This window comes from Sorghum bicolor, chromosome 8, assembly GCF_000003195.3.
Source record: "Sorghum bicolor cultivar BTx623 chromosome 8, Sorghum_bicolor_NCBIv3, whole genome shotgun sequence".
Lineage (NCBI taxonomy): Eukaryota > Viridiplantae > Streptophyta > Magnoliopsida > Poales > Poaceae > Sorghum > Sorghum bicolor.
Genome location: NC_012877.2, coordinates 6991157 through 7005803, shown reverse-complemented (window position 1 = coordinate 7005803; position 14647 = coordinate 6991157). Strand labels below are relative to the sequence as shown.

The following is a 14647-nucleotide window of genomic DNA, read 5'->3' as shown; positions in this document are numbered from 1 at the left end:
TCAGTGATTACTGGTGCAGTGTGGGATGAGGGATGCATGGGGCAGCGGAGATAATAATAATTACACAAAGTGATAGCAAGGGAAAACATTAAGTGAAGGCACAGTCACGATGTAGAAGGTAATCTTGCTTACAATGATGATTCCTAAGAAGTTGTCAGCCACAAGACCGGGAGAGAGACATGGATTCGAGCCGATGCACTGCCATATCGACTTGAACAAAGGGCGGAGAGAAGTGTCGTAGCGCACTAGTTTGTGCGAGAACAAGCCGCTATATATACACAAGTGTTAGATGCGTGAATTGTTACTACACGCATCGTTTACTTGAAGTTACATGTGACGTAACGGAACCATTTTGTCTTAATTTTTCCCGACTACAAATTTATCTAAGGCCCATGGGAATTTGGGCCACCAAAGAACTAACCACAGCGGTAAAAGATGTCGTGACGTAATCCGATATGTGAGCACAAGGCATTGCAAAATACTATATTTACAATGGAGATTTCAAACATGAAAGGTGGTCACAGTATGTGGTTCTTCTTGCAATTAATATAAGTTAGTTGTTTTGGAAACTTATAATGACGATTAACACTAAGCTTCTAAAAAAGTACCTCAACGAAGGAATCAGTATATGGCCGGTTCACATAGTTATACCTTAACTATAACATTTTTCATCAAAGGAATTTGCATTGAAGGTACTGTTTTAAATAAGTAGTTTTCGATTTAATAGAACCTCCAAAAAGAATTTAATTAATGTAGATATATATAATTTATATGATAATGAATGGATAGATAATTACAGAAAGATTCCATCCACCACTTATCAATGACATCATAAATGTAAGGGATAGATAATCATCTATGTTGCTTAAGGTTCACACTATTAATATTGTACTTAGTGAGGGACAGACACGTCAATGTACATACCCCTGGTTACTACTATAAATGGATCCACATAGCTCTCACACTACTCATCATAAGCAAACCAAGGATCTCCTCACCAACAAACATTGCTTCAAATCATCTTCCCCATCCAGTTAAGAAATTAACGATGGAGAAGGTACTAGTTTTGATCGTTGGTGCAGGTCCATCAGGTCTTGCTGCAGCAACATGCCTTAGTGAGGATGGCATCCCGTATCGCATCATCGAACGCGAGGATTGCAGTGCTTCACTTTGGCGCAAACGCACATATGATCGTCTTAAGCTCCATCTTGCCAAGGAGTTCTGTGAGCTCCCTCACATGTCACTTCCTAGTGATTCCCCTAAATACATCACTAAGGAACAGTTTGTGAGGTATGTTGATGACTATGTTGAGCGCTTCAACATTTTCCCTAAGTATAGAACTTCAGTTGAGTCTTGCGAGTATGACGAAGTGAGCAACTGTTGGGACGTCATAGCACGTGACCTGGTAAATGGCCAAGTGAATGAGTATACAGCTAGGTTCTTAGTTGTAGCCACAGGTGAGAACAGTGAAGGAGTCATTCCAAACATCCCTGGGCTACATGATTTCCCTGGTGATGTCATACACTCGTCAAACTACAAGTCATGGAACAACTACACCGGAAAGGGAGTCCTAGTGGTTGGATGTGGAAACTCAGGCATGGAAATTGCATATGATCTTGCCTCCAATGGAGTGGAGACCTCCTTGGTTATCCGTAGCCCGGTATGATTCTAGCTAGTACATAAATTCCTTCCAGTTATGTTGATTATTGTTTTCTACAATTATTAGAAATCACGGTATGCTTATTATTAACCCTGCTCTTATTTTCACTACCTGAATCCACACAGGTGCATGTTATGACCAAGGGTCTGATTAACTTGGGGATGAAGCTGCTCAAATGGCACCTTCCTGTGAAATTTGTGGATTTTATTATTTTGACTCTTGCAAACATCCGATTTGGTGATCTCTCTAAATATGGCATAGTCAGGCCCGATATGGGGCCGCTTCTTCTCAAGGCAAAGACTGGCCGGTCAGCAGTCATAGATGTTGGCACAACTCAGTTAATAAAGACTGGTGTTATCAAGGTGAGCGCGTCTATTCTCATAGTATAACGCAGTAGGCCCAAATAATGAAAATATATACTCTTCCAAGTTGATGAATAATTTTTCATGGTATGTGCGGTGCAGGTGCTTGGACCAATATCTTGCATCAGAGGAAACACAGTGGAATTTGAGGATGGAAAAAAGAGTGACTTTGATTCTCTTGTATTCGCTACAGGATACAGAAGCACTGCAAACACGTGGCTTAAGGTACAAACAAATATATTAACTGTCGTGACATGGAAAGTAATTACTTTAATTTTTTGTCAATACTCCAAGAGTGCTAGTTATTAAAAAAACATTTAATGTGAGCTACATCTGGCATGCATGCATATGGAACTGGAATCTAGCATGATCTCACCACTACAGGAAAACAGGACTTCGCCAAGTGCCTGGGGCACTTGGCGAAGGCCACTTTACACTTGGCGAAGGCTTCGCCAAGTGCCACACTCGGCGAAGGGCACTTGGCGAAGATCTTGTCGGTGAAGCCATCTTCGCCGAGTGCCAAATTTCGGACACTTGGCGAAGCCCCTGCCTTCGCCAAGTGCCAGCCACGTGGCACTTGGCGAAGTCCCTCAGCCCGTGGCTTTTACACTTGGCTTTTCCAGCTTCGCCAAGTGCAGCACTTGGCGAAGCTGGGAAATTTTATATTTTTTAAAATGTCCGGGCTATTTCCGTGCAATCCGCTATTAGGACAGCGTATCCATCGACATGTACTCATCACATATATTTAAAACTAGACCACATTCAGAACCAATACACAAATTGGCACATCAATAATATTCTCATTCATCCATATCAAATGTGTACATATATAGTCATGTCACTAGCTTAAGATGCTTGCCATCAAGCCAACATACAAGCATGCATATAGCAGCTGAAAATAAAATCTAGCTAAGTCATCCAAAATTGATCCAACATTGATCAAAAAATATGACCATCATATAAGACCTTGTGTATTCTTCAACAAGCAGGTCCAATTTCACAATGCATTATATCCTCTCAAGCACAACAATCTGTAAATTTGAGAAATTACTACTATTAGTATAGTACTTGAAGGCTCAAGCAGTCAAGCATTCTAGCCTACTTCTCCCATGTTAGTCTGAATATTGACAATTGCACAAGAACACGGCTGCTGTTCTACAGTGCGACATAGAAAGAAAAAACAAAAGAAAATACAGGAGAAATAAACCTGAAAAATCCTCTGCATTACTAGAATCAGTTCATGACAACGAAAAGGACACATCATGTGGCAATTAGCAAAACTACTACAACGATAACTCATCAAAACCAAATGGAGACAAGTAATCACCTATCCAGTATGCAATAAGGCTGTTGTACAACACATATATGCAATATAGGATGCACCATAGCATGAAACTGAAATTCTAGACTGAAAGCAAAAGAACTGCAATGGTTTGTACATGTACAGACTAGAGCATAGTCAAAATGAGCATATTGTGAGTCCTAGTCATCATTAGCAATTCTTCAGGATATGACTCGTATGGAACACACAACATATGCCAACATGCTTCCTCCAGTCCTACAGAAGCTAGCATTTTTCCCCACCCAGCCACTCAGGCACAACTTGCGAATCGGAGCAACACTAGAACTACAGCGACAGCGAAGCATGGCCTGCCTAGCCACTGACACCCTTTCAAATACTAAATGGTACTAATCAGAGTTCAGAGATGCCTTAGTGCTGCTCACCTGCCGCCATGTTTGGCCTTGAAGAACAGCAGGACGGAGGGAAGCCGGAAGTGCTGAACACTTGGGACCTGGATCCGCGCTCACGGACGCCCGCTGCACGCCTGCCGCACGCCGGATCCGTGCCCGCCGGATCCACGCCCGCTGCGGACGTGGAGCTTGCTGGGAGCAGGAGCGTCACGCCGCCGGTAGCTGGCCGACTCGCTGCGGACGTTCGTCATCCCGTGGCTTGCCGCGGCCGCCCTCTGCTCGCCGCGGTTGCGCGCGCAAAGCCATGTCCCGTGAAGCGCAAGCCCGAGGCCGAGACCTGCCAGTGCCAGCCAGTAGGAGCACCGCACCACCGGGAGCAGGAGCGCCGCACCTCCAGCCGCCGGGAGCAAGAGCGCCGCCGCCAGAAATAAAACGAGCAGGGGAAATTTTTCCGGCGGCGGGCGTGCGCGCGGCCAGGGGGCGCGCGCGGCGGCGGCAGGCGGCCGTGCGGGCGCGCGCGGCCGCCTGGGCGCGGGGCGGCGGGCAGCGCGGCGGCGCGGCGCGTGCGTGCGTGGTGTGGGTGCGTGCGTGCGTGCGCGGCCGGCTGAGTGCGTGGGGTGGGGAGCGGCTGAGCGTTTCCTTTTTTTAACTGAAACACGCACTTCGCCGAGTGCCAGATCGGCGGCACTTGGCGAAGAGGGGGTGGGGACGGCTTCGCCGAGTGCCAGATCGGCGGCACTCGGCGAAGAGGGCGCATGGGTCCGCTTACCTGTTCAAACGTACGTATACACTTCGCCAAGTGCCACGTGGCTGCCAGCCACGTGGCACTTGGCGAAGAGGGCTTCCAGGCAATTTCCCAGGGTCCTCTCTTCGCCAAGTGCCACGTGTCTGGCACTCGACGAAGCCTCCTCTTCGCCAAGTGCCAGACGGAGGCACTTGGCGAAGCCGACGGCAAGGGATGGGGATGGATGCCGTCAGGCCTCGCCGAGTGCCGTTCTTCGCCGAGTGCCGGGCACTTGGCGAAGAGTCCATTTCGCCAAGTGCCTTTCTTCGCCGAGTGCTTGGCACTTGGCGAAGCCTTCTTCGCCGAGTGCTGGCTTCGCCAAGTGCCAGGCACTTGGCGAAGCCTTCTTCGCCAAGTGCCCGATTTTTGGCACTCGGCGAAGTCTGGAGCACTTGGCGAAGCCTGAGTTTCCTATAGTGCACGTTTTGATTCAGTATACTTACAAGAGGACAGTTACTAAAAAGCATAAGAAATACAATCATCTACCACCGTCCCCACTTATAGGAAAGTTATCTATATAGTTTTTTTTTGTACTATCTCTGTTCCAAATTATAAGATAGCGTTTGACATTTCTAGATAAGTTATGATAAAAGAAATGTATCTAAAAAAACTAAAACGTATTATAATTTGGAATGGCAGAGTAAATAAATATATAACCAGAAACTTGAGTACTGTTGAATTCGAGTACCAAATGTATCGAATTTCTTCAGAAAAATGGTTGCATGTCATGTTCTTACAAAAGTTTATGTGATTAACAAAATGCAGAATGGTGAGAGCTTGCTGAACGAAAATAGCATGCCCAAGAGGGAGCTCACCAATCCTTGGAAAGGTGAAAACGGCCTCTACTGTGTTGGGCTGGGAATGGCAGGGCTGGCTGGTATTTCTCGTGATGCAAAGAGTGTTGCTGCAGACATCAAGTCTGCGATGAATTCGATGGGGCCATTCTGAATGGCTTCTGTCGCTTGCTGGAGTTAATAATAACATACCACCAGGAGATCGGTCAACTGCATGCGCTCAATCGCGTTTATTCAATTTCCCTAAGGTTGCTCGGATCCAGTGTGGTGCTAGTTAAGAATAATGTTTGTTGGCTTGTGAACCTTTATGTCTGTGTTCTACCGTACTGTCATGAGTGTATATGATTTGTGTTTGTTTTCCTTGATAGGAGCTCTTTGTATATTTGTGTGTTTCCTAAAGGTGTGTAATATATATAATGTTGTCATCTGTGTTGAGTGTGTTCGTGCGTGTTGTATATGTTTCTGTGTTTGTACTATGTAATTTGAAAACAAGAAAGAAAATGGTGTGTAATCATATACTCTTACAATGATAAACTCTACTAGATGATTTTTCTCTTCATGCAAGATGCCCACATCATTTCCCACTAAGTCCATGTCATCTCTTATTAATTACAAAATATCAATACCTTCTCTATCATGTCAAATACTTTAAATCTTTAATATATTAACGTATAAGTCATTTACATACGCAATTTGTTTCATCACCTATTCCTCTATTGTATAAATATTCTATTAGCTTAGCAATTTTTTTACCAAATCTAATACAATAAAATAACATGCAAGTGAAATTCACACACACACACACACACACACATATATATATATATATATATATATATATATATATATATATATATATATATAAAAGGATTAAGTCCACTTTTAGCCCCTCAACTATTGGCCGAGTTTAATTTTAACCATCAACTACAAAACCGTCTGCTTCTCACCCTCAACTATCAAAACCGGTCACTTTTAGCACCTGGAGAGAGGAGAGGGCGGTTTTGAGCCACTTTGAGCGGTTTTCCCTTTTTCTTTTCTATGGTTAAACCTGTGAATTTCGTAGTGAATTATTTGAGCATGGTAAATTCATCAAATTTTTTGGGTAGCCTTGTCATGATGTTCTCTATGCAGAAAAAATGTGAAACTATGAAAGTAAGTATTTTTTGATGCTAATTAGCTCTTTTAATTAATAAATACATGTTCTATGATTTTTTAGGATAATATATATATCCTATGATCATGAAACTTTTTGCATAATTGTTTTATACTAATATAGACCTTCATAAAAAGTTTGAGATTAATTTGATGATGTTTGCTTATATCCCTAATTTATATGCTTTATTAAATATATATAAATTAGGGACACAAGCAAACATCATTAAATTAATCTTAAACTTTTTTTGAAGGTCTATCTTAGTATAAAACAGTTACACAAAAAGTTTCATGATCATAGGATGTATATGTTATCCTACAAAAATCATAGAACATGTATTTATGAATTAAAAGAGCTAATTTTTTTGCATCCAAAAATACTTACTTTCATAGTTTCACATTTTTTATGCATAGAGAACATCATGACAAGGCTACCCAAAAAATTTGATGAATTTACCATGCTCAAATAATTCACTATAAAATTCACGGGTTTAACCATAGAAAAGAAAAAAGAAAAACCGCTCAAAGTGGCTCAAAACCGTCATGTCCTCTCTCCGGGTGCTAAAAGTGACCGGTTTTGATAGTTGAGGGTGAGAAACATACGGTTTTGTAGTTGAGGGTTAAAATTAAACTCGGCCAACAGTTGAGGGGCTAAAAGTGGACTTAATCCTATATATAACCATATAGTAATGGTACATATATATAACAAATTTATTTTTAAGAAAATCCTGCGGCAACGCGCAGGGTATACTCCTAGTAATATATATGTTTGTGTCTTTGTACTATTGTCTAAAACTGCACATGGAGTGCACGTATATATATATATATATATATATATATATATATATATATATAACCATATAGTAATGGTATATATATATATAACAATTTTTTTTTAAGAAAATTCTGCGGCAACGCGCAGGATATACTCCTAGTAATATATATGTTTGCGTCTTTGTACTATTATCTAAAGCTGCACATGGAGTGCACGTAAGAGCAACTCTAAAAGACTAGTTAAAATATTTTATAAAACTAAATATGGCTATTATTGAAGAAAAAGCTTCTATAACAGACTGTGGAAATGCCTTTCCAAAAGAGCTCGCTCTCCATCCCGCAAATTTTGGTCGGTAGGATTGACACACTACGGCCGACAGCCTCTTTGCCAAGTGTTTTTTTTCAGGCACTCGACAAAGAAGCTTCAAACAAAAAACACTCGGGAAAAAAAAACACTCGGCAAAGAGGCTTGTTTGCCAAATATTAAAAAAGACACTCAATAAAGAAGCCTCTTTGTCGAGTGTTTCTTTGCCAATTAATTTTACAGAGGCAGTTTGATTGGTCTATTTTTTTAGGTGAATTCTGTTTTAGAGAGTAGCTAAATTAAAAAATTTAGAAAAATGTTTTTAGATAGTCTCATTATCTCCAACAACACCCAAAATACAAAACTCATTTAATATTTGGGTAATGCTAAATGCAAAAGGTAGAATACCCATTTGACATCTTCTCCAACAACACGACATCACGTTTACCCGCCTTATAAAATTGATTAACAGAGGATTAACAAAGGCAGACAAAAAAATAACTACCTTCTAAATTAGATTTACAAAGGCGGGCCTTCTCCAAAGATCAAGCCGTATTCGGAGGTGAACCTCTTAAAAGCCTGACCTCCTTTAATATATCCAAGCTAACTCACATTTCTAATTAGCCCATCTTGGCTCAACAACAACGTCCCAGTATATATATCAAATGACACCTCGTCCATCTCCAATCCATCACTCATCTCTCTCTCACCCAGCGCCTCCCCTCCCTAAAGCGTCCCAAGTATGGCGGTCTTCCACCTGAGCTGCACGGCCCTCTCCCTCAATCGACTGAGCCACGCGCCTCTCTACCTCCCTCCAACAGCCCCTCTCCCTCTTCCCCTCTCTCTTTGCCCTAGCTAGCGCGGGCGGTCGTCCCTGGCGGAGCGGACATGATCAGCCCTAATGGGACGAGCTCGAAGCGCAGCGCAAAGCAGCGCGGATCTAGAGGCTTGGAAGACAAGCTCGAAGCATGGATGGAGATGGCCCCAGTGGTGCAGACAAAGGTGGCACGAACACGCATCTCGGTGGTGGGCAGCCTCGGCGGCGCGTTGCTCCCCACCCAACAAAGAGCCGCTCTCCCTTCCCCTCCACCTCTAGATCGGTCGACAGGCGTCTCAATTCGGCAGCGGAGGCAGAATCCCTGCAATGGTGTCTCGATCCTAGCAGCGGGAGGTCGGATCCCAGCGGCTGGTGTCCAATCTAGCAGTGGGAGGCTGGATCCTGATGGCGGGAGGCCGGATCCCGGCGGTGCATGCAAGCCAGGTTCCGGCGAGTCATTGTGGCAACGGCAACCCATGGATGGGCTCAGAGCTGTTCATGTGTTTTTCTTTTTTTTATTCTTTCTATTTGATTTACGAAGACACACAAAGTAACCGCTTTCATTAATTGGCGATTAACCGAGGACATCAATTGGAGGCGGTTGCAATGCCCACCACCATGATTTATGTACTAGTGTAAATTATTAATGTAGCCCCACGTTCTATCACATAGAATTCTTCCAAAAAAATGCAAGACCAAGGAAGCAGTAAGATAAAAGCCGAACATTATCAAATCTCCAACGCTTTTCATACAAAGCACTCGATACACATTATTCTCAACATAGTCTCTCACATGTTACAAATCTCAAATGCAAGCTTCAGGATAGAGTACCATGCATGTCCAAACCGCTCTAGCTATTTAGAGGCTTTTAGGAACCGTATAACCTGCAAAAACCAACCAATATATAAAATCAGTCACGCTTGGAGTAGTCATGTACATCGTACAACAATAATACGCACCAACATGTATAATAGTATGTATATATGGTGAGTGTTAACTTACTCCCGCACTTGTAGCCGGGTGTAAAGGGCTTCTTGCAGTAATTGGCGACATACACGACCTTCTCCATGCACCACACCTTCTCTACTTCCGGGGTGACCCTTTTGCATAGGCATGGGATGTCTGCCCTCTGCCACACAGCGCAACATGCCGGCGACGGTTGCAACTTTGGGTTCACGGGGAACACCTCGAACTTCTTGCACTCTTGCTTCATGGCTTCCGCATCTTTAGCACAGTTATCGGCCGACGTTGTCCCTATAATGACAAGGACAAGGAGCAAACCCAAGAGTAGTTTTGCCATGGTTATAGCTTGTGTTTTATGGTTTGATTTAATAGCAAGCCCGGCCTCTCCTTCAGCTCCTGATTGAATTTCGACAAAGCAAAAGATGTGTGGTTTAGGTGTGACTTGTGAGAACTTCCAGTGGGGATGGCTAGGCTTATATATAGGTATAGACATCGATGAAGATGCGAATGGACCAAATATAAAATTGGCAAATGACATTGAATTCTATCCAGTAGGTATTTCATATAATATTTAATTGTATTATATAATTTCTACAGATAGGTAATACGTTGATTCTTGTAGATAATATGCTTAGTCCCATGAATCTAAGAGATATTGGACTCTATATAATAGTTGCAGCATATAGTTTAACTTTATTAAATAATTTCTATTAGATAGATAATACGTTGCGTGTCTGTTAGAGATATATTGCTTACTCCTCATGCATATATATAGGATATAATGAATTCTATCCACTAGGACTACGCATAGTATTTAATTGTATTTTTAAACTCCTATTAGATACATGGGTGCTGGAGATATTATGCTATGTCCTTATGCATCTAGGAGATAGGACATTATATCTATTCGGTACTACATATAGTATTCAATTATGTTATATATATATTTTATATTAGATAGATGATACGTTGCATGTCTGTTAGAGATATATTGCTTACTCCTCATGCATATAGGAGATATTGAATTCTATCCCCTAGGGACTACATATAGTATTTAATTGTATTATTAAACTTCTATTGGATAGATAATATGTTGCATATATGTGTGCTGGAGGTATTATGCTATGTCCTTATGCATCTGGGAGACAAGACATTATATCTATGGGTTACTACATATAGTATTTAATTGTATTATATAATTTTCCAACATTCTCTGAAACTCTAAAATTTGCCTTGTTTTGAGTTTGTCTGGCCACTGAATAAGGGCTTTTAGGCACAAGATACTAGATTTTTGGTGGTGCCTTTAGAGTTGATGGAAAAGAGCAGAGGGATCACACAAACTGGAATCAAACACGAGCTACACCAACAACAACATCATGTCCAATGAAAAAAACTCAACACGTACAGCGGACTCTAAACCTTAATTAAGCCACATCTATGGCACAAATGGTTGTAGGATGATAGGGGAAAACAAATGTTTTGGTGGACTAGGGGATGAAGGTGAAAACACTAATACGTAGTTTTGTATCTTGCGTCATGTGGGAACAAATGCCGATTTGGGAGACTTGCCACAACAATCAGGCTTTAGATTACAAGATCTAAACCCTACAACATTCATATCTGCTCTAGTTATACCATGTCACTACCTAGTTGACTTTGCCTAGCTAGAAGGCTAATCCCTACATACGAATCTAGACACTACTATAAAAAATCTTTTGCGAGGCGTTTTAGAATGGGTCTCGGAGGCAGGTAAAATTTCCAACTGCCTCGGTTAATGCCTCAGATTAACTGAGGCAGTGATTTTTTATTAACCGAGACGGTTACAAAAACCCACCTCCTAAAATCTATACCGAGGCGGGCAATGTAATATAACCACCTCGGTTAATACATATTTACCGAGGCAGTTATTATAATGCAACTGCCTTGGTAAATCATTAACCGAGGCGGTTATTTTAGAAGACCCGCCTCGGTTAATAATGGCCCATCTTGGAGTCCAAATAACCCATCTTGACACGTCCTAGACTGATATATCACACGAAGTATATATACATGACTTAGGGTTTCACTCCACATCCTCTCACCCACTCAGCCGCACAGATCTCTCCTCCCTCCCTCGACACTCCTCTCATGCAAGAGACTAGGACCCCGCAGGAGACCGGCATCCCTTCCCCTTCTGATGGCTCCCATCCCGGCGCCCCCTCCCTATCCCTCCCATCCCACCGGCACCCCCCTCACGACGGCTCCCGTCCAGTGCCCCCTCCCCTTCCCTCCCATCCTGGTGGCCCCCTCCCCTTGCCTCCCATCCCAGCGGCCCCTCTCATCCCGGCACCCCCCTCCCCTTGTTGGCCGCGCATCCATGAGCAGTGGCCACTACACATGGATGGGCTCGGCGGGCCCTAGATGGGCTTGGTGGGCTCATCCAAGGTTTTCCTTTTTTATTTTTTTATTTGATTAACCAAGGCAGGCATGAAACCACCTCGGATACACTGCTACATGATCGGCCTTTAGTCCCGGCTGGGAAGGGGCTTTAGCCCTGGATTTCGAGCCGGGACTATGCTTTCGGGACAAAAGGCCCCCCTTTAGTCCCGGCGCAACGCACCAGGGCTAAAGCCCTGCCTTTCGTCCCGGTTGGTATTACCAGCCAGGACTAAAGAGTGCTGTCAGCAGTGCCACGCAGCAACACCCTTTAGTCCCGGCTAGTTTAGTGAAATCTTTGGTTAACGACCATATAAAATACTTTTGCACCATTCGATATACAAATACTAAATGACATAGTAAGTTTCAAATTTAACAAATTAGCCATATATATCAATCCCTCTTTTTAGTTCAATAATTCTACACACAAACTACATAACACATCTGTAAAAATAGGTGGAACGAGATGACCCCTCTCTGGGCTCTCGGTTCATGTTATATAGAGTAGGGAACACCCCCCTACATGGCTTATACAACAAGATGAAGATTACAACAAACTAGAAACAAACTCTCAACTTATTTGCATATACACGGTTGCTACTCGAACAACCTAGCCGACACCTTATACCATGAACCTGGACAGTTCCTGAGTTGCATATCATTTAACACTCCCCCACAATCTCAGCCACTTACAAGGTTGAGACTGAATCTAAATTCTATCATCTTTGACACAACAAGGGGTTTGGTGAATCCATCTGCAAGTTGATCACTAGTATGCACATACTGAATGTCCAGTAGCTTCTGTGCTACTCTTTCCCGAACAAAATGGAAATCTATCTCAATGTGTTTTGTTCTAGCATGAAATACTGGATTTGCTGACAAATACTTGGCACCGATGTTATCACACCAGAACCTCACTACCGGTGAATGTTAAACTTGAAGTTCTTCCAATAGGTTTTTAACCACATCATTTTAGTATTGGCATTTGCTAATGCTTTCTATTCAGCCTCTGTGCTAGAATGAGACATCGCGGGTTGCTTTTGAGCACTCCAAGAAATAAGATTTAGGCCAAAGAACATAGCAAACCCTCAGTCGATCTTCTATCATCCACACATCTGGCCCAATCTGCATAAGAGAAAGCACTCACAAACAAAGAGCTTGATCTTTGGATCTTTAAACCTAGATTCTGAGTCCCTCTCACATACCGCAGTATATGTTTCACCGCACTCAAATGTGCAATAGTTAGTGCATGCAAGTATTGGCAAACCCTATTTACTGCAAGGATATGTCAAGCCATGTAAGAGTGAGGTACTGCAAAGCTCCAACCAAACTTCTGTGTTTGGTTGAGTCCTTCGGCCCTAAGCTTGTGCCTTCAGCTATACTTAGCTTCTCTAAAACTGAAAGAGGTGTATCAATGTGTTTGCTTCTTTCCATAATTGCATGTTTCACAATATCACCAGCATATTGTTCCTGAGACATCACTAGTCCATCCAAACTTTTCTTCACCTCAATGCCAAGAAAATAAGCAATACCAGCCGGGACTAAATGGTCCCCTGATTTTTCCCTTTTCTTTTCTTTTCAGTTATGTTTTTAGTTTTGTTTATTCATTTAATAGGTTTTGTTGATGCAAAAGCTGATCTGCAAACACAAAGGGCTAATAACCGATTTAAACGTTAAGGCGTGCCGGCCGATTTGACCGTACTATCGGCAAATGTGATAACTCGAATACTTTGGTCCCGACAACAGCGATGCGCCCGGATGCCACGGCCAAGAGGTATTCACGCGGAACTTGAGAATACGCCGAGCTTAAGTCGACGAATTCCTAAGAACTCGTAATAAAAGGGAAAAAGTATGACGAAGTCGTTGAAAGTAGGTACTGGAATATGAGTAAAAACTTGTGTTTGATTGATTGATAGATATCTCAATTATAAGGCCCTAGGGTCTACATTTATACCCTACTCAAAGAGCTACAACCAGACACGACTAGAATTCGAATTCCAAATTTAAACAGAATCCGTGTACAAAACGACTTAAATAACTAAGGAAAACATAAAACTATCCTTCCGTGACAAACTGGGACACCACCACGGACCAATCGGCAACCTCCAAGTCTTCCTGCCGTATCATCGGCAGACTCCCCATCGGCAACAGTTGATACTGACCATCGGCATAAACACATCACCACCCATGGTCTTAGCCACATTCAGCTGTCTCCTTATCGGCAACCACCCTCATTGGCAACTCTCCTGCAGACCAGTTACTATTGCCCCTTTTTGCCGATCTACACTCTACCGATCCTGGGTACGTGTCCAAAAACGGTGTCAACACATGCCCCCAATTTCGGAGTATGAAATCATTAATGCTCCGAAATTCTCTGCAGTAATGATGCCTTTCCGTAATTAATTCTCCCAATTTGGTAACCGACAGCCTTAATCTGAACAACCCTGGTTTGATTCCTCCGCAGATTCCTCGAAATCCTCAACATCCCAAACGGACATCTCCACTTTAGTCGCTCATCGGCAATGTTACCGTTACAGAGATCTGCCGATGGACTGACCAGGATGCTCTGTTCAATAAAGTATCTTATCCTCTCAAACGGATATCCTCACTTTATCCGTTCATCGGCAATATTACCGTTACAAGGTGCTGCCGATGGACCGACCAGGAAATCTCGCACAGTAAAATATCTCCAAATCACGACCGCTTCTTGTCAAATCACCTGCACAATCCCTTGATTACCGTGCGAACAGTTACCATATCTTCCTGAGTATCCTCGGATTTCACGGATACGGTGAAGTGATAAGTCAGATTTACCCTTGCCCATTCTGTCCTATAAATAGTTCCTTCTCGGGTACTCCTTCTCCATCGCATCATTCCACAGTTCTAACTCCACCTTCCTGGCGGCGGCGCTGTTCGAGATCTCCAAGAAC

The 14647-nt window shown here is 42.8% G+C and overlaps 2 protein-coding genes across 2 annotated transcripts; one reads left to right on the top strand and one right to left on the bottom strand.

Annotated features, from left to right (window-relative positions):
• On the top strand, positions 1004 to 5736 carry LOC8082782 (probable indole-3-pyruvate monooxygenase YUCCA11). Its single transcript, XM_021446609.1, has 4 exons — positions 1004 to 1660; positions 1786 to 2022; positions 2125 to 2247; positions 5264 to 5736. The coding sequence occupies exons 1-4, from the start codon at positions 1049 to 1051 to the stop codon at positions 5444 to 5446; spliced, it is 1155 nt and encodes a 384-aa protein (XP_021302284.1). The 5' UTR covers positions 1004 to 1048; the 3' UTR covers positions 5447 to 5736.
• Positions 9047 to 9751, bottom strand: LOC8082781. The gene is made up of 2 exons (XM_002441903.2): positions 9342 to 9751; positions 9047 to 9223 (listed from the first exon to the last, which is right to left on the bottom strand). The coding sequence occupies exons 1-2, from the start codon at positions 9637 to 9639 to the stop codon at positions 9198 to 9200; spliced, it is 324 nt and encodes a 107-aa protein (XP_002441948.1). The 5' UTR covers positions 9640 to 9751; the 3' UTR covers positions 9047 to 9197.